The sequence below is a fragment of the Centroberyx affinis genome, unplaced genomic scaffold, assembly GCF_046629955.1.
Source record: "Centroberyx affinis isolate AG114_WGS23_722 - 3 ecotype Tasmania unplaced genomic scaffold, CSIRO-AGI_Caff_v1 ptg000238l_1, whole genome shotgun sequence".
Lineage (NCBI taxonomy): Eukaryota > Metazoa > Chordata > Actinopteri > Beryciformes > Berycidae > Centroberyx > Centroberyx affinis.
This window is the reverse complement of record NW_027278923.1, coordinates 116,485-137,005: the sequence shown is the minus strand read 5'-3', so window position 1 is coordinate 137,005 and position 20,521 is coordinate 116,485. Positions and strand designations below refer to the sequence as shown.

At 41.7% G+C, this 20,521-nt stretch overlaps 2 protein-coding genes across 2 annotated transcripts in view; both read left to right on the top strand.

The window, feature by feature from the left end:
* Positions 1 to 6,330, top strand: LOC139664504 (coiled-coil domain-containing protein 106-like). The gene is made up of 6 exons (XM_071543353.1): positions 1 to 151; positions 1,488 to 1,661; positions 2,711 to 2,857; positions 3,084 to 3,284; positions 4,042 to 4,202; positions 6,175 to 6,330. Exons 1-6 carry the CDS (start codon positions 1 to 3, stop codon positions 6,328 to 6,330), a joined length of 990 nt encoding a protein of 329 aa, XP_071399454.1.
* A 4,493-nt stretch (positions 6,331 to 10,823) lies between these two features.
* Positions 10,824 to 20,521, top strand: part of LOC139664587 (CCR4-NOT transcription complex subunit 3-like) — a 38,270-nt gene continuing 28,572 nt past the window's right edge. The window contains exons 1-2 of the mRNA XM_071543478.1: positions 10,824 to 10,948; positions 17,967 to 18,029. Coding sequence (XP_071399579.1) covers positions 18,005 to 18,029 — 25 coding nt within the window. The 5' untranslated portion in view covers positions 10,824 to 10,948; positions 17,967 to 18,004. The remainder of the gene's footprint in view (positions 10,949 to 17,966; positions 18,030 to 20,521) is intronic.

Sequence of the window (20,521 nt, the reverse complement as noted above, 5' to 3'; positions counted from 1 at the left end):
ATGCCTCACTCTGCAGCTGCAGCAGGAGGAGGAGGAGGAGGAGGAGGAGGAGGATTGTATCTGGATGCGTATGAAGTGTCTTTTCCCCTGGAGGAGAGCATGGAGCGACCGCCTGCCTACCACCTGAACCACGGGCAGCAGATCATCGACGGTACGGCAGATCTACACTCCGCAGCTCTATAATGTAGCAGTAACAGAGGTGTGACCGGGTCCACTTCGCTCCAGTCCCAAGTCAAGTCTCAAGTCTAAATGTAGAACAACAAGTCAAGTCAGAACAAACCAAGAGTCCAGTATCAATTTAATATCTTAAAGAAAACTAAATATCTAGGACTTTTCAATGCCATATGGTTTTAATAGGATAAAAACTTGGTAAGAGCATCATGAGTTTGATTTCTATAATCAGTTTCAACTTCAATAAATTCAATCATTCAGAAAACAGAATTTAAATTCAGTCGTCTGCTGGAACAAATCTCATCACTTTCAATCTGAGTCATTTACACAAACACAAGATCTCAAGTCAAGACTTTAGAAACCTTTTCAAGTCATCAGAGTACAAGTCAGAGTCAAGTCCCAAGCCACCAGAACCCAAGTCAAGTCTCAAGTAACTGAAACTGTAACTCAAGTCTGAATAAAGTCAAACTAACTAGAACTAAAACTCCAATCTGTAATACATTACACTCCTCTTCTCTCTCTTCCACCTCTCTCTCCTCCTCTTTCTTTTCTCTTTCCCCTTTCTCTCTCCCTTTGCTCTCTTTATTAACTCAATTCCTCCTCTCTCTCTTCTCTCCTCATCTCTCCTGTCCTATTCTCTCCTCTTCTCTCTTTCACCCTCTCTCTTTCCTCTTTGTTTTGTCTCTCTCCTCCCCTCTCATCTCCTCTTTTTTATTTTCCTCTCCTCATTCTTTCCTCTACATTCTCTCCTCTACTTTCCTCTCCTCACCTTTAATTCTCTCCTCCACATTGCTTTATCTTCTCTGCTCTTCTGCTCCGATCTGATCCCTCTGCTCTCCTCCCCTCTCCCCTCCTCTCTTCTCTTCTCTCCCTTCTCTCCTCCTCTTCTCTCTCCTCTCCCCTCTCTTCTCTGTCCTCTCCTCTCTCTCCTCCTCTTCTCTGTCCTCTCCTCTGCTCTGCTCTCCTCCCTTCTCCCCTCTCTCCTCCTCTTCTCTCTCCTCTCCCCTCTCTCCTCCTCTTCTCTCCTCTCCCCTCTCCTCTCCCCTCTCTCCTCTCCTCTCTCCTCCTCTTTCATCTCCTTTCCCCTCCCTCCTGTCCTCCCCTCTCTCCTCTCTCCTCTCTCCTCCTCTCCTCTCTCCTCTCCCCTCCTCTTCTCTCCTCCCCTCTCCCCTCCTCTCTCCTCTCTCCTCTCCCCTCTCTCCCCTCTCCTCCTCTCCTCTCTCCTCTCTCCTCTCTCCTCTCCCCTCTCTCCTCTCCCCTCTCTCCTCTCTCTCTCCTCCCCTCTCTCCCCTCCTCTCCTCTCTCTCCTCCTCCAGATCCTCCCTCTCCGTACAGTCCGTTCATCCTGGTCTCTAACCTGCGGGCTCACCTGTACGTTGCTCTGGAGAAGAACGCCTGGCTGCAGAAACGCATCGAGGAGCTGGAGGAGGAGCGCAACTTCCTGCGCTGCCAGCTGGACCGCTTCATCGTCAGCATGAGGAGCCAGGAGGGTGAGGCGCCGCAAAACTTCCCATCATGCATCATTCATCTGCACTGGATTAACACCAGAAACACTGGAAACAGCAATAGAACAATAATACTAGATAAGATTACATTTTTTTTCAATCCCTATGGGGAAATTGGGTTGTTAAAAGTAGAAAATGATAGGATTCAGCCGGGAAAAAAGACTAATAAAATATAGAATAAGCAATGAAACAGTAGAAATAAAAACATAATGCAAACAATAAAGCAGTTTAAACATGTTAAGTAGACTTGGTAGGAAATACAGAGGAGTAATAGATTACTAACATGTATGGATTAAGTTAAACTACTGTATTACCTGTTATATATTACCCCAGTTTTGACACAAAAATCCAAATAGTCGCGATAGTAAAGTCTATATTTCATGTGTTTGAAAGAATCATTATGTAGCAGGAATAGATACGATTCAACTCAAGAACAGGACATTTTCAGTGGCCTAAGAGATTAAAATTGAAAAAAATCCCATCATCACACCATGACACAATTATTAAAAACCTCCTAGACTCCCTAAGATATTAATTAATTGTTGTCATTTGATGATTTGGGAGTCAAGAATGTTGAATAGTAAATATTAAATAGAGTACTTCTGCCTCAGGCTTCAAGTAGTTTGTGTTTAATAAATCTGTTTAGGAGACAGTTTGGATTTCACAGGAGATTTCAGTTTCCATAGCGACATTAGAACTTTCATTTGAAAAGGCGAATCTGCTGCATCTCAGTTAGTGGGCATGGGCCCCAATTTGTGATCTAGACTGTGTTTTTACATAAAAATCTTGCCTAGTAGTGCAGCTTTAACTACTATTTTATGCATTTTGTTTCACTAATACCGTTCTCTTCTTTGCAGAGTTTTATTATCATTTTGTCTCTGTTATCCAGTTCAGTTGTCTTTTTTCTTTTCTTTTTCTTTTGAGGCGAGCAGATTTCATAAGCCACTTGTGTTCTTTCTGTCTTTCCCTGCACAATTTGTCAGTTTCTTCTCTCTTCTCTCTGCACTTTAACCATAACTACCCTCTGCTGTCAGACTGGTCGCTGGACGCCCAGCGAGCGGTGAAGCTGCAGCCCTCCAGCTCCCCGACTCCTCCGTCTCCCATGACCACCAGGTCTGGCATGACGCTCAAACGGCTGCAGGGTCAGGGGCCGCGCACCCGCCGCAGTGCTGCCATCCCCGGTGACACACACACACACACACACACACACACACACACACACACACACAGCCATTACGAGATGTTCTGTTTGTCTTACTGCACAAATTTTTGACTCTAAAGTTGAAACCTGCTTGATTTTGCGTCTCAAGAAAGTGAATTTACATAATCCTTACATGATACAATCAGTGTGTTTTCTGCATTTCTACACTGACTTTCTATTTTTGTTCGTTTTGCTCCTGGCTGCAGTCAAACAGGAGTTTCATCTGGAAGAGGATAAGTTCTACACGGAGGATGAGTACGTGGAGGAGGAGGAGGAGGAGGAAGACGAGGACTCGTCTGTGGAGAAAGGGTCGAAGAAGAAGGGCAGAGGAGGCCGAGCCGGCGGAGAGCCCAGGATGAAGATGAGGAGGATCTTCAGGATCACACATGGCAGGGAGAGGCAGAGAGGTGAGCAGGCAGAACCTCACCCGGGTTAAACTGTACCGATAGATGATGATAAACTTGTTTTACCATGATTCATCCAGGAAAAGTTGACTAAGCATGCAAACTTTTCATCCGCAACGGCCTGCTTCATATTAAAGTCGTCCAGTCAAAGCTAGTATGCTTGCTTTTTGCTCTTGTTAAAGGAATAGTTCACCCAAAAATCATTATCTACTGACCCTCATACCAGTTGAAACACAGGTGAAGTTTGTTAGTCTATTAAACACACAGGGAGCTTGCCAACACAACTTCATAGCAGCCTTCTCCAAAACAAACTCTTTGGGGTCCGGTTCTTCTGAGTTCCAACAAGAGCAAAAAAAAAAAAGTCCATAAAGTTACTCCATACAGCTCGTGCAGTATAATCCAAGTCTTCTGAAGCCAAACGATCGTACAGTGAGTGGAAAAGACTGATATTTACACATTACATTACATTATTTGGTGCAAATCTTCACTACAGACCTTGGGTGTTCACGTGAATCTTCCCCGCTTCTGTGTTTACACTGCTACCAGATGAGTTAGAGAAGGATTTTCAAGCTTTGACTCGAGTCCCTAATGTTTTGTACATTGAACATATTTCCTCTCCTCTCCTCTCCTCTCCTCTCCTCTCCTCTCCTCTCCTCTCTTCATCTCTCCTCTCCTCGTCTCCTTTCCTCTCTTATCCTCTCCTCTCCTCATCTCTCCTCTCCTCTCCTCTCCTCTCCTCTCCTCTCCTCTCCTCTCCCAGTTAAAGACCCAGACGGAGTGCTGATCCGCTACAAGAAGATCCTGTCCACCTACCAGCGGGTGAGGAGCATGTCCCGGGCCTTCCAGATCCACGGAGTCGACCGCAACACCATGGCCTCCACCTCGCCCATCGCCGAGCTGCTGCTGGTGGCTCCCGACAAGGTCTGGACTGTTGGGATGGGGATAGAATAGAATAGAATAGAATAGAATAGAATAGAACTTTATTGTCCAGCCAAGGCAGGACAATTGTCTTCAAATCAGTGTCAAAGTCCCCTATCATGATGTTTATCCTGTGCCTTAGCTCAGTGATGTAGTGCTCAGTAAAAAGATGGGTATATTGGAAATTGATTTTTTTTTTCAAAAGTGCTTCATTCTAGCTTTTGTTTCTTGAAAAGACCATATTTCCATTCATATATTTTGATGGCAGATGGATATAAGTAATATTTTATATCTAGAAACGGATCAAAATTTGGGAGTTTTTTGGGGGGGGGGTGGGGGGGTGGAGCAGGTGTATCATGACTATTGCACAAGCTTGAGGTCAGAGTTGAAAGCACACGGCGAATACTCTCCATTAACTTTTTCTACAGTACATTGTTGGCATTTAAGCTGATGCTCTTATATAGACCGACTCACAATGAGAGCAGAAGAATAAGTGTTGGCAGTAGATAAGAAGGTTTAGGACAAGAGAAAGGAGCTTTTGCACAGCTGTAGAGCAGGTAGACGGCAGCTGTGTGGGAGGAAAAACCTGCAAACAATGTAGAAACAATGTAGAAAACCTTTTTTAGTTTGAACTGCAAGTCTGAAACCGTGTGCTGGAGTCTTTTCCACATTAGAAGGTAAGGTGGTGTCAGCAGAAAATAGAGTTTGGGATTTTTTAAAGTTTGAACTTCATTACCCAGAAATCTTGTAACATAACATCAGTAAACTGTACTCTCCTCAGACATTAATCTCTTCTTCATAAGATGAGATGAGATGAGATGAACAATGCCATGGTAGTACAGGAAATGTAATAAAGTAATAAAAATGGTACAGGAAATATAATAAGTCATCAATAAATATAAAACTATATATTTACTATATAGTTAGACTATATACTTTTGTCTGTTTCAGCCCCACTTTGTGATCTAGGCTGTTCAGACGGTTGTATTTCTCCATAAACATCTTGCCTTGTGCAGCTTTAAATTCCTAAATGATCAACATTACAAGCAACCAATAGTAAGGATTTAGTTTAGTTTAGTTTGTTTGTGCAAGAAAGTAAAATATAAAATGCCAATAGACAGAATTAAACAAGGTTGTCCAGTATACACAGGTGTTATAGGTGTGAGATGACACCTATATCAAATACAACTGAGTCACAACTTCACAAAGGAAATTAACTTACAAATAATTATAATATAATAATAATAATAATAAACTTTATTTATATAGCACCTTTCAAAACAAAGTTACAAAGTGCTTCACAAGACAAAATAAATATGGTGGACAACAATAGTAAAAACAATTTAAAGGTTATACAACATTGGGAAGGAAATATAGGAGCAAAAGAGCTACATATGAGGAAGAGTATAATAAGTAAAATAAAACATTATAAAATAATCAATAAAATAAGGAACAAGGGAATGACTTTGTATAATAATAGGTTTTAAGAAGTGACTTAAAAGGTGAAAGTGAAATCAGACCACAAGCCCTGAGAAAGCACACTTATAAAAATATGTCTTTAAGAGGGATTTAAAAGAGGATAAGGAGGATAACTGACTTGAATTGACAAATAAAAATGAAAATTAAATTGACTTACAAATGAAAAATAAAACATTAGTAGTATTAAATAGGAAAACAAGTACAAGAGTAATAATAGCTTAAACAAAGCAATAATAACAGTCATAAATAACAACCAACTAAAAGAAATAAGAGAATAAAAATGAATTGAGCAAAACATGAGATAGAAATATAAGTAGATAATAACATGAGAGCCACAGCAGCTTCACTACAGATGGAAGAGCGTGTTTCCGTGACCCTGGGGTGATGATGTGTGTGTCAGGAGGAGTGAGGTCAGAAGAAGAAGAAGAAGAAGAAGAGAGCGGAGGATGAAGGTTGAGGAAGATGACGGATCATAAACCCGTCTGCTGTGTTGCAGGTGGCTGAAGTCGGGGAGTTCGAGGCGTCCAAAGAGAAGCTGCTGGACTACGCCCGGCGCTGCTACAGGACCATGGACGAGCCGACGCACGCCAAGGTCCAGACCATGAAGAAGACCCACAAGCTGCTGCCCATCTCCTATAGGTTCAGAAACTGACCAATAGGAGAGAGGGAGAGGAGCAGAGAGAGGCCTCCACATAGAGCCTGATCTGGAGGCAGTTTTCTGTACTAAATGTGTAAGAAGGCTGCACGATTATTTTCTTTTTTTATTATTATTATTATGATTGCAATATAAAATGTGGCGCTTGTAGATACAGCTTTTTCCAACAATTTATTTTTTCAGTGCTCACTACAACTGTGGGGGCAAGAAGATTAAATACCAGTGTTTAGGATTAGTTTAGTTTGAATAAAATTAAAGATTTTTGCCAACATGCGGCTTGACTTATTGGCCAGTTGGCACAAAATATATATTGTTTAGGAAGCAGTCCTCAAACAGTGCAGCAAGAAAATGTGCACAAATTGCAGTTTGTTTGGGGTTTTTTTTTTGTTTAGTAGTGGCTGCAGATGTGATTTTTCAGGATTTCAGTTTGTTGGAAACTGAGTTGAACTTGAGATTTTGGTTTTCAGTGGAGGTTTCAGTTATTTTTTTTATTTGCTGTTCTACCTCAGAAACTTTAGTTATAGATAGAAGATATACATTGTGATTTATAATATCCATGGATAAAATGGATAGTTTTCATTTCAAAGACTGTTTACAGTTGTTCTCCATGCCTGCAACCATTTTGAAAGAGTGGGGTTGAAATTTGTGAAATAGTGAAGATTTTATTTTGGAGTGACAGTTTAGTTTTGCTGTGGGAGGATTTACAGATCCAACATGATGCTTAAGAAGAAGGCTGGCTTCCATTTTGTTTCACTTTTGTTTTCTATTAGACATGAGAAAAATATTGTTTTGGGTTTGATTTTGTTTGTTTGTTTTTTTGTTTTTCAATTTATGTTTTAGCCGCCCTATGTAAAGTTGAAGTTGTTTGAAAATATATAGAGAAAATAATTTATTTTGTGAAATGTGTTGATTTATTTCTAATCTATTGTTGCTCCTGCAGGAATGGGTGCAGGAGTGTCTCTTGCTTGATTTATATATTTTGTATAAGTTGGTTGCACTGGTCTATTATTTATGTTGAATGGTTATGTGATAATAGAAGGTTTAAAATATCACATCAACCAAGAAAATAAATAACTTTCAAAACCGTGATCGTTGCCATTTTATTTTTGCAGTCAGGAGTCTCATCATGAGCTGAACAGAGTGTGAAGAATGTGAAGCTGAGTTTTTTCAGAGCGCAGGATTCAGCCTTGGAGTCGAGCGTTCAGGAGAATATGAGAAATAAAATACTTTACAGTGTATTTTTACATTTCAAGCATTTAGCTGCTGCTCTTTTCCAGAGCCACTTCACATGCCTGCAGCAATATGATTACATTCCCAGACTGATGATACTGCAACTAAGTCTGAGTCACAGCAGCCTGGAAATAGATGAAATAACTATAGAGAGGGTGTTCATATGATAGAGAACTAGATAAAGAAATAAGAGATAAAGAGAAAAGACATTAATGTTGGACTGATAGATTTTCAGACCCTGTTTTCATTTCAGTTGCTTCGCTCAAATACTTCTTACTGTAATATATACTATAAATTCAGATAATAGATATTTATATCAGCTTGAAAAGGCAGATAAATGCTGTTTCCCAGTTTAAAAGATAAATCAGTGAAAAAAATATGAAAACATCATCAATCATCAAATCAATTTTATGTATTTATTTATTTATTTTTGGACATCTTACTACTTGGATAACTGAAATGAATCTAGACAGACATAAATCCTCTTCATCCAGTGGTGGAAAGAACAATGTCCTACTCCAGTATAGAAGTACTTTTACCTTGCTGATATTTTACTTAAGTATAACTAAAATTACTGGTGTAAAAATCTACTGATGTAAAAGTAAAAAGTGTCATTTAAAATGTCCTCAGAGTGAAAGTTCCTGAGTTATTTATTTATTTTTTTTAGAAAAGAGAATGTTGTTAGCTGTGATCTTTTCCATGTGATTCTAACAGGAGAGAGGACAGAGTTCAAACTAGATTCTTTTAACTGGAAACATTAGAAATGACAAAATAAAGTGCAGAAACAAAGTAAAGTCAGATTCCTCTTCTCACTGTGAATGGATCCACAGTTTGTCAGTTTACGTTGATCCAGTTTCTGTTGCTGATGGAGAGACACACGATCTGTTCTCTGTAATAGATGTGATTTAAAATGCAGTAATACTTATGTAAAATTACTGACTTTAAAAAATACTCAAAAGTTTAGGCAGCTTTGTGGGGAGTGTTGATGGTTCACTTTTAAGGGAGGGAGTTTGAACCATGGGCTTGGGGTCGCAAGGGAGGCTAGTAGGTTTATCTTGTAATTTGTTTGTTTCCATCGACTTGTTTGTTTTTTATGTATTGTGTTTGTTTGTTTCCATCGAGGACCACTTTGGAAATAAGTGTTTTTAGTAATGCTTTTAAGTGCTATCCTCTGGGATTTTGTGTCATGATACTCTTTTGAGTTGTTGTACTTTTAAATTCCTAATAAAATAAAATAAAATCACTCCAAAAAGTACAAGTACACAAAAAGGCTACTCAGTTACAGTAACTGGAGTAAATGTAATTAGTTACTTCCTCCCTTGACGACATCAGACTGCGGCCCTGCAGCGCCCTCCAGTGGAGCAGGGAGGCATCTGCACTGTGTGAAATATGACTGACTGCTGACCGGATCAATACTGCTGGATGGATTTTTTTTTTGGGATGCTTTCTGAAATTATGGGCTGGAGAAAAAAATGGCTTCAGCTTTATTACGGCCCTGAACATCAAGTTCAATACACAAAGCTCAGTTATGAAGCAGTTATGTTCATGAATCACAGGAGATATTGTGGGAAAACTTACAGCAGCCCTATACAGCATACATTATAGTAATATATTTTAACTCTCCTGGGCCCCTGAATTAGTTTATATTCCTCATCTGGGTCCCCGTTTAAAAAAGATTAAGACCCCATGATCTTGATGATTAGAGACAAAGCAATATTCTGTCATCTGCTCAAAGAAAATAATCAAGCTTTTTGATAAACGATGGAGACTGTTGCTCAGCATGGAGAAGCAGAGGCTGCAGCAGCTTCAGACAAAGCTCAAAGTGTGTGTGTGTGTGTGTGTGTGTGTGTGTGTTGGGAGTGGGGGGTGGGGGGGTGGTGGTGGCTCTCAGCATGGTGGGACCCTTAAAGACTGATCAATACTGCTGCTTTCATAAATCACCATAACGTCGACCTGGAGGCCAGAACATAATACGGATCAATTATGAAGTGGTAATTTGTATAAATCATAATTATGGCCAGAGACTTCAGGTTCGAAGCATAATGATCAATTATGACACAATTATTTTTCAGAAATCATCAATCAAATGACAGGACACAGAACTGAATTCATTCAATTCCATGAAATTCCACTTCTAAGAGAGTTTGTCTCGACTCGCTAAATCAAAAATTATGAATCAAATAAAAGATAGTTCAACAAATCAAACACATTCAATCATGATGTATTGATTACCATTACATATTCTGCATCAAATACAAGCTGAAAGGTTCCTTTAACATTTTATTATATTCAGTATTGATAATCTATAACACTATGGGTAATCTCAGATATGTGGTGAGAAAAAACCCCCCAAAAAAAAAAAAACATGGGATATCACAGAATTTCACTGACTTCCTGAAATTCCAATTCACCAAACAATTTTGAAAAGTGTGCATGTATTTTATTTTATTCTATTTTATAGTGTTATTATGCTCTGCCACTTTATATCTTTATTGTTTCTTACTTGGATTTTTCTTACATTTCTTCTTACATTTTGCACTGCTGTCTTATTACTGCATTGTTTGTATATTGCATTTGTTTACTTGTTTACACTGTTGAGGCTCGCTCTAGGCTCATGAATTTTAATAGCTAACATTATCTGCTGTTTGCTGCTGTGACAATAAGGACCTTGAACCTTGAACCTTGAACTTGAACCACTTCCAATTGAGCTCTTTCCTTTGCGTCTTTTCTTTTATTTGGGTTATGCTTTCATCAGGGTTATTAATAAAGGAAGAGAGTTTTTCTGATGTTGGGTTTCTGCACTGTCTTGTTTTTTTTATGTGAGACAAACGCTCAGCTGTGTTGACATGACAACACATCTTGAATTTGAAGGGAAACTTCACTCCCATCAAACCCACACTGGAAGCTCGCTCGATATTCCAGGATCTACCGCTTATCTTTGATGTTATTGAGACAATTAAGATGAAACAACACAAAGACAGATGGACTCCACATCAAAACCCTCTGCCAACAGAGGGAGGTATGACGGGAGAGGGGCGTTGAACAAAACTCAACTTTACCTTTCACCTTTCACAGCGGACCAATCACAGCGGGACTCGCGCGGAAGTAGTAAACCAGTCCCTCTTGGCGGACAGCGGGGTTTGCCCAGTAGTGGCGCGGCAGCGGCGGCGGCGGACCAATCGCGGGCCGGGTGGGCGGGACTCCCGTCCATCAGGGTATCGGAGGAGGAGGTGTTCCTGGTAGCCATCTTGGATGTGCGGACTGATTGTTTAGCGAAAAGAATTAATAAAAAAAGAAAAGAAAATAGCCTTTTTTACGGGAGCAGCTGAGATTTACCAGAGTGGGGGGCGTCTGCGGAAAGAAAACGAGACGCGGAAAAATCCAGGTAAATTGATCGCGGACCCAAAGGTGATTAATTATGTGCCTTTTTCCCTCTCTCTCTCTCCCTCTTCCAAATTGTGTCTCCCACATCAAATAGCGTACCCGGTGGAAAGCTACAGATCCCAGTTGACATGGGTCAAGTTGTGATGTGTTTTTTTTCCACGGAAATCCCTAACTTGCGCCTTAATGCGGTTCGCCGAGGCGGCCGGTAACTTGTCCCGGAGTTGTGGAAGTGCCTTTGCTCGGATGTTGATGCCACTTTCCTGCTCGCAGAGCTGCTGGCTGTTGGCACGGATGCCCGCATTGTTTATAAACATCCCCGTGTAAATGTCTGTTTCTCCGTCATCACCGCGGACGGTTTCGCCGTGTTAGCCTAGCTTAAAGCGAAGAGCGTGCCGACCAGCCTCGTTTTCTGGGGTTGGAGAAGAGGAAAAGTGTGTGTGGCAGTTGAAAATGCCCGGGTCCAGAAACTCAGTGGGTCAGTGTGAATGTGTGTTAACTGGACTGGTGTGTGTTTACTGCCAGCGGGGCCTTTCTCCACCAGATATGATGTGTAAGTGATGCTGAGGCAAATTCAACCCGGGTTAGCTTGTTTAAAGTGTCTGTCCGCGGTTATTTATCTCTTTTAACGCTGCAACACTTTCCAACATGCAGGCAAGTTGTGTCAGACTTTGATGCAGACCAGCATCCCTCTCCTGCCTGGTCTTATCTGGTCTAATCTTCTTTGTATGTAATTGTGTAGACTTGCTCAGGGCAAGTTTAAACATTAAAGGACAACACTGGTGTTTCTGTTTTCCACGTCTTTGCCGATCATCCCTCTTCTTTATGTTGTTCCTGGTTTTTCTGCACACAGTCAGCGTAGTTGGAGATATCGGGGATCGTGGCAGAAGAAGCCTTCATTCTTGTCCAATGTGGAAAAACAACTTCCACTGAGTGAGATAAATCCGTCACAGTAGACATGAAGCCGTAATTTGGTTTGGTCAAACTTTCTTTTATATCCCTCTCTTTTCATATCAGCGCTGCGTTGCGGGAAGAAATGGAAGTCTCCTCCAGGAAATCGTCCATTACTGTCACATTCATGTCTTTTTATTTTATTTTTGGGCGTCTTTGTTAGCCGGGTCACCAGTTTATTTCAAGCTAGGTTTGACATTGCAAAGTTTGTATTTTCAAAACGACAAAAGCAAGTCCATGTTAAAAACAAATCTAATTAGCCTACATACAACATGCATGCAAAATAATTGGGTTAAATGTAAACTAGACTGCAGTAAACGGGCTGTAACTCTAAATGACACTGGTATTCTCCTTCAGGCAGATACACAGTATACCACAGATGCCTATTTGATGAAGATTTTGTCTTCAGAAACCCCATCTGAGGACATTTTTGTTGTTATGATTACGTCCACCAAGGAGGTTATGTTTTCGGTGCCGTTTGTTTGTTTGTCTGTTAGCAGGATTACGGAAAAACTACTGGCCCGATTTTCATGAAACTTCGTGGAAGGGTGTAGCATGGGCCAAGGAAGAACCCATTAAATTTTGGAGCAGATCCGGATCCGACTCACGAACAAGCAATAATAGCACAAACCTTGGTGGAGGTCTGCGCTCTCCGAGTGCCCTTCTAGTTTAGTATAGAAGTGTTTAATTGTGAGTTGATAACACCAGTACAGAAAGCAAAACCAACATAGTCACCTTGTCTCTTTGCACTTAACCTCTAGTGAGCAAAACAACAGTGAAATTAAACTATTCCTTATTTCCTGGGGACGTCCTGAACTCCTTCAAGGCCTCCCGATGGTCCCCGGACCACGGTCTGGGACCCGCCGGCCTGGGATGACGATGATAACGATAACACCATTATTGAAAATTGACACCGACAGATGAGGCCCGGCCCGGAGAGCTTTCTGCTGCGCGTTGCTCGGCCCAACAGGGTGTTTATCATCCTGCTGTGACCCCCCTGGGGTTCCTCTGGGTCGGTGTCAGGATGGACTCATAAAAAAAGATGTTTTCTCCTGCTGTGGGATGGGCAGAAATGCTTTGTTTAATGGTCCGTGCCCAGACCCCGATACCTGTCCCACTCGGGGTTGACTGTGATAGAGGACAGCTCGTCCCGCTCGCTGCCAGTATGTCTCTTAAAGGATAAGTTCAGTGATTTTGGACCTGTAGCCTATATTAGTCTCTTTCTAGTTCTTGGATCCACAGACACAATATTGGCTCCAGGGTCAGCTGTCAGTGGAGTCCAGAAGGGGTTTGTGAAAATATCTCCAAAAAGGCAGTAATTATATGTAGGTCCAAAATCAATAAACTTCTCTTTTAAAGCTGAGATGGGATATTGTCAAATGCTTAAAGGCAGTATGATAGTGCTGTTGTATGGGAGAGAGCGTCACCCCAGACTGCAGGCTGGAAATCTGTCAGTTTACTGCGTCCTTTCTCTCTACATGCCTTGTTGAACGTGACCTACGACCTTTTTCCGACTCGCAAGGTTCGGCTTTTCATTTGGGCGTACGTCAGATCAACCGAGCAGCGTTCATGTCTGTGAAATTCCAGCTGCTCAGCGGGTCGGACGTATATGTCGAAACGAAGAGTCGACCCTGATGCCTCAGAAAAGATCTTTGGTCGTGTTCTGAGGAGTTTGTGGGTTTGCTGCGGTGCAAAGGGAACATTAAACCGCCTCGTTTTGGCATGCAGTTAAACATGACAACATGCCGTTCTGTCCCATACAAAGAGGCAACAGCACATGTCAGGGCTATGAATCAGGCCAGAAAACTTTTTTTTTTTTTTTACAGGCCACGTTAGCTGGTAAGTCCTAAAATTTGCCAGTAACTTGTAGGCTACTGTTTTATTTTGAGAACAGAAAACAACCGCTAACTCTAACCCTAGTTTTTATCTTCTAAACAGTCAAACTTCCCAGCCATATTTAAATTAGGGCTGGGTGATATGGACAAAATTAATATCATGATAATCATAAGAATTTATTTCAAAATTGATATGTATAATAATTATTAACACATTCAAATACCAGATGTTAAATAATCAATTTGATTTGCATTTAATTGGACTGCATGAAAATATAAAGTATGATAAAACTCTAATATTTTCCAATATTATTCCCTAATTTGCTCCAGATGGCATTTTGTGGGAAAGTTTTATTTGTTTTGCTGTTTAATGATTAATTTAGACAACAGAATTGTGTATCACGATAAGTCAATGTCATTATTTCGTCACAATTTGATTCTATTGAAAGACGATAAACAATGATATTGAGTTAAATGCCTCTGGTGTTTGGCCGATGTTTGGTGTTTCTCCTGGTACTGATGCAGCCGACCTGCTGCTGGTTTGGTGACTTGTTTCTGGTCCTGGTTGTCTGGTCAGACTGTAGACACTGACCTGCTGCTGGTTTGGTGACTTGTTTCTGGTCCTGGTTGTCTGGTCAGACTGTAGACACTGACCTGCTGCTGGTTTGGTGACTTGTTTCTGGTCCTGGTTGTCTGGTCAGACTGTAGAAACTGACCTGCTGCAGGTTTGGTGACTTGTTTCTGGTCCTGGTTGTCTGGTCAGACTGTAGAAACTGACCTGCTGCTGGTTTGGTGACTTGTTTCTGGTCCTGGTTGTCTGGTCAGACTGTAAGAGCAGACCTGCTGCTGGTTTGGTGACTTGTGTTTGGTGACTTGTTTCTGGTCCTGGTTGTCTGGTCAGACTGTAGAAACAGACCTGCTGCTGGTTTGGTGACTTGTGTTTGGTGACTTGTTTCTGGTGCTGGTTGTCTGGACGGACCGTAGCTGTGAGATAGTTTATGTAACTCAGCTGATGAAGCAGCAGATCATCATCATCATCATCATCATCCTCCTCTGCACAGAGAGGAGAGTTCTCCCTCCTCTCTGCCTCGTTAGTGACAGTGAAGCCGCTTCACTGCTGGAGAACCGAGGGGAGCAGAGACTGAATAGAACCGAGTAGAACGCTGCTTCAGACAGACTAATCTCCTTTCTATTCTACTCTGTTCTATTCTATTCTATTCCATTCTGTTTTGTCCTATTCTACACTGTTCCTTTCTATCTTTCTTTGCTATTCTGTTCCGTCGAGTTCTGTTCTTTTCTAGTCTATTCTGTTTTGTTCCATTCTGTATTGTTCCACTTTGTTCTATTCTATTCTATTCTGTTCTGTTCTGTTCTGTTCTATTCTATTCTATTCTATTCTACACTTCTGTTCCATTCTCTTATGTTCTATTCTGCACTGTTCCTCTCTACTTTATTTGTTCCAGTCTCTGTTCTTCCACTTCACTTCTCTTCTCTTCTCTTCTCTTCTCTTCTCTTCTCTTCTCTTCTCTTCTCTTCTCTTCTCTTCTCTTCTCCTTTATTCTATTCCACTGAGTTCTGTTCCGTTCTGTTCTGTCCTCTTCTGTTCTTATGCAGTTGTGTGTTGCATCTCGTTCTGTTCTACTCTGTTCTATTCTGTTCTCATCTCCTACACCTTTATCTGTCCATTGGGGCCAGATGCTGCAGCAGACTTGTCAGTAGTTGTCAGTACTTGTCAGTAGTTGTCAGTGTGTGTGTGTGTGTGTGTGTGTGTGTGTTGTTCTGGTCTGAACTGAGCTAATGTGAAAACCTTGTTCCTTCACCCTGCGCTCCCCCTCTGCTCTGAAACCTTCCCACAGCTGTCAGAGGGGGGATTTTCTTCACAGGAGGAGGAAACCAGCTTCCATCTTCGCACCGCTGTCCTAACTCTGTTACCTCAAATCAGATTAGCTCGACTCAAGTCGGCTTGTTTGTTAAACCTGAAACGTCATGAAAAAGTAAAGCTCTGAAGTCGCGGGATCCGGCTCTGGAAGGAGCGGAGTCACGGATCGAGACCTCGTTCATAGACGAGAAAGATTTTTTTAGTGGCCTAGTGCAGCGGAGGTCGAGATCCAGGAGTCTGCAGGTTTTCAAACTAACCAAACACTAAGTTATTTAAGTAATTTTAAGTAATTTTGGTTTTTAACCCTGTGCATCCCTGTGCATGCACCTTCTTTTATTGTGTATTGTCGCTAATCTATAGTTATATGTTAATACAGATTGTTTGAGCTACTGGACACCCGAATTTCCCCGAGGGGATGAATAAAGTATCTATCTATCTATCTATCTATCTATCTATCTATCTATCTATCTATCTATCTATCTATCTATCTATCTATCACTACAGCAGCTCATCTCACTGATTAGCCTAGTTTTTCCTGTCTGGCTGAAGATATGCAAATCAGTGAAATCAGCTGCTATAGCAATCGACTGAAAATTAATCGATTATAATTTTGATAATTGATTAATCTTTTTAGTCATTTATCAAGTAAAAATACCAAACATTTGCTGGTTACAGCTTCACAGATTTGCTGCTTTTCTCCGTTTCATATCATTATAAAATGAATACTCCAGGTTTTTCAAGTAAGCAACTTGAAGAATCACTTTGGGCTCTGGTAACTTATGATGGGCATGTGTCATTATTTTTCACATTTAATGGACTAAATAAACAATTAATCAAAAAAATAAAAATGAAAATAATCGTTGCAGCCCTACAGTGAAATCAGCTGCTGTAGTGTTTAGTTGGAATTAAAACCTGCAGACTCTTGGGGTTGAGCTGCGTCCTGTCAAACCTGTCCAACCTGCTGTTTCCTTGTAAGACGCTCTGGATGAGAGCATCAAGTAAATATCAATCATCACTGCTGCTTTTAATAATGTGATAGTGAAAGCAGAAAGTCCACCTTAAAACACTTTTGATGCTGTTAAAAACATCCGGCCTGGTAATGTTCCTTGCATTTCTGGGTCCATTTTGTTTATCACCCAGTCTATCCACTCCCTTCTCCTTCACGTCTCTCCTCCTGTCTCCCCATCTCTCTCTGTCTCCCCCATCTCTCCTCCTGTCTCCCCCATCTCTCCTCCTGTCTCCCCCATCTCTCCTCCTGTCTTCCTCATCTCTCTCTCTGTCTCTCCCCCATCTCTCCTCCTGTCTCCCCATCTCTCCTCCTGTCTCCCCCATCTCTCCTCCTGTCTCCCATCTCTCCTCCTGTCTCCCCATCTCTCCTCCTGTCTCCCCCATCTCTTTCAGTCTCCCCCATCTCTCCTCCTGTCTCCCATCTCTCCTCCTGTCTCCCCCATCTCTTTCAGTCTCCCCCATCTCTCCTCCTGTCTCCCATCTCTCCTCCTGTCTCCCCATCTCTCCTCCTGTCTCCCCCATCTCTTTCAGTCTCCCCCATCTCTCCTCCTGTCTCCCATCTCTCCTCCTGTCTTCCCCATCTCTCTGTCTCCCCATCTCTCTCTCTGTCTCCCCATCTCTCTTTCAGTCTCCCCCATCTCTCTCTCTGTCTACCTCATCTCTCCTCCTGTCTCCCCCATCTCTCTTTCAGTCTCCCTCATCTCTCTTTCAGTCTCCCCCATCTCTCTCTCTGTCTCCCTCATCTCTCCTCCTGTCTCCCCATCTCTCCTCCTGTCTCTCCCATCTCTCCTCCTGTCTCCACATCTCTCCTCCAGTCTCCCCCATCTCTCCTCCTGTCTCCCCCATCTCTCCTCCAGTCTCCCCATATCTCCTCCTGTCTCCACAGCTCTCCTCCAGTCTCCCCATATCTCCTCCTGTCTCCCCATCTCTCCTCCTGTCTCCTCATCTCTCCTCCTGTCTCCCCATCTCTCCTCCTGTCTCCCCCATCTCTCCTCCAGTCTCCCCATCTCTCCTCCTGTCTCCACAGCTCTCCTCCAGTCTCCCCATATCTCCTCCTGTCTCCCCATCTCTCCTCCTGTCTCCCCATCTCTCCTCCTGTCTCCCTCATCTCTCTCTGTCTCCCTCATCTCTCCTCCTGTCTCCCCAATCTCTCCTCCTGTCTCCCCATCCCTCCTCCTGTCTCCCCAATCTCTCCTCCTGTCTCCCCATCTCTCTCTCTCTCCCCCATCTCTCTCTCTCTCCCCCATCTCTCTCTCCCCCCAGTCTCTCCATTTTATTTCTGTGTGTGAGTCTGTAATGTAGTTTCAGAGGACTGATCATTTTTTTCCCTCCCTCTCTGTGTTCTGCAGTGAAAGAAGGCATGAAGACATCATCCTAGTCATCAGTCATGGCCGATAAAAGAAAACTTCAAGGTGAGATTTCTTATGTGTGTGTGTGTGTGTGTGTGTGTGTGTGTGTGTGTGTGTGTGTGTGTCCTATTCAGGCCTGAGCCAAACAGTTATTGCAAGTTGGCAAGTTCCACAAAGTCACAATCACAGGAAGACATTTGAAAGTCCATTTAAGCGCCTCGGTGCCGTTATTTGGTGCCAACCGACTTCAAACTGCATTGTTCCTAGTTGGGGATGGGACAATAACCGGTGTTGTTATGTTCTGCTGTAAAAAACAACAACAGTTATGACACCACCGCTAAATTTTATTACCGTGACGACCGAGAAAAAAGGAGAATCCCTCTAATAAATTGCGATATTCATTTTGCTGACTGAGTTAAAGTGGATGCAGGCCAGTAGCACTTTATTTGAGACGCATTTGACTTCATTTATTTTAGATTCTGTTAATTGAATTTTTATTTCTGCTGTTTAAGACTATCCTTAGAGTTTTTATAAGCCAAACCAGCATTTTAGAATTGGTTTTTTAAGCAAAAAGTCAAATATTTGTGTGATTGCTGAGTCTTCTACAATCTTAAATTAAAACGTGTTTTTACAAAAACAGAAATGTCTTGATGTGATAAATAGAATTAAACTAGTTTTTAAGTAATTGAAGCTTAATACAGTACTGTTTTTAATGTTTTCTGTCTTATTAGTAATTATGGAGATAATATTGCTGAAGGTAATCATACTATTACATTTTCATATCGGCTCAGGCCTAGTCGTGGTGTCAACAGTCAGGATCAGAGCTCTTCTCTTCCTTTGTTTCTATTCTATTCTATTCTATTCTATTCTATTCTAGATTATCTTCTCCTCTCCTCCTCTCTTCTCTTCTCTTGTCTTCTTTTCTTCTCCTCTCTTCTCCTCTTCTCCTCTCTTCTCTTCTCTTCTCCTCTTCTTCTCTCCTCGTCTCTTCTCTTTTCCTCTTCTTTTCTCTTCTCTTCTCTTGTCTTCTCTTCTTCTCCTCTTCTCTTCTCTTCTCTCTTCTCTTCTCCTCTTCTCTCCTCGTCTCTTTTCTTCTCCTCTTTTCCTTTAAACATAATTGCCCTACAAGTGCAGATGCTTTCTGTTTTCTGTAGCGGTTCAAACTACACAGCCGATAATCCATCCATCCAAACCTCGACAGTCGGCCCAGCAGGTCTTGTGAACAGACCTAGACTTGCGTGTTTTAAGACGTAAGCCTCGAGGCTAGGCCCCGTCCCATCCAGATTTTGAATCTTAATTCCTCTTCCTCTTCTTCGATGTTATTTTCAACTGACGCTTGTCACCGTAGGCTGAAAACACGATTCTGACAGGTTTCAGCCTCGCCGGCACCGCTCATCCTTTCACAGGCCTTGAGTCCTGTCACTGAATACCTGTCACATAAAAACACATACACACACACACACACACACACACACACACACACACCCACCTCTCCCCGAATCTCTCTTCCTTCACGACAAGGAAGAGATTAAGCGCGAGTGCTAACCCAGCTCTGTCAAACTGTAATGTATTATTACAGAGGAGGTAGACCTACCGCTAAAAATAATGCGCCGACAGCAGTATCTTAACATCAAGGCTGTTTAAGGTCAGATTCACGCTGGAGTTTGCTCAGAAAACTTTGTGATCTGCTCTCCGCCGAGTCTCTGCATCTCCTCTCCTCTCCTCTCCTTTCCTCTCTTTTCCTCTCCTCTCCTCTCCTCTCCTCATCTCATCGAGCACCGAAATTTCCATATTGCAAGCGGCTGCCTTTTTCTGTTTTTTTCTGAGCGAGAAAGGTTTTTCAGATCAGCCTCCTGATGAAGAAACTCTGGTGCTGTGCAGAATCTCCTGGCCTTCAAGTCAAGTCTTTTCATTTTATTCCCCAAATCTCCCTGTCTCTCCCCCATCGATTCCAGTTCAACTGAGGAATTGCAATTGGAATTTGCAAAAACCTACAGGAAACAGAATTGGAATTGAACTGGAATTTCAGGAAATTTAATTCAATGAAATTCCATGAAATTCCATGTTTTCTTTTGTTTTTTCTCAACACTTAAATCTGAGATTATCAATACTGAATATCATAAAATGTTAAAGGTTCCTTTCAGGCGGCATTTGATGCAGAACATGTAACGGTAATCAATACATTATGACTGAATGTGTTTGATTTGCTGAACTGTCTTTTAATTGATTCATAATGGGGCTGCAACTAATGATTATTTTCATTGTCGATTAATCTGTTGATTAATCGGTCGATTAATCGATTAGTTGTTTGGTCTATAAAATGTCAGAAAATGGTGAAAAATGTGGATCAGTGTTTCCCGAAGCCCAAGATGACGTCCTCAAATGTCTTGTTTTGTCCACAACCCAAAGATATTCAGTTTACTGTCATAGAGGAGTAAAGAAACCAGAAAATATTCACATTTAAGAAGCTGGAATCAGAGAATTTGGACTTATTTTTCTTAAAAATTTGAATTATCAAGTAATTTAGTAGTTGACAACTAATCGATTAATCGTTC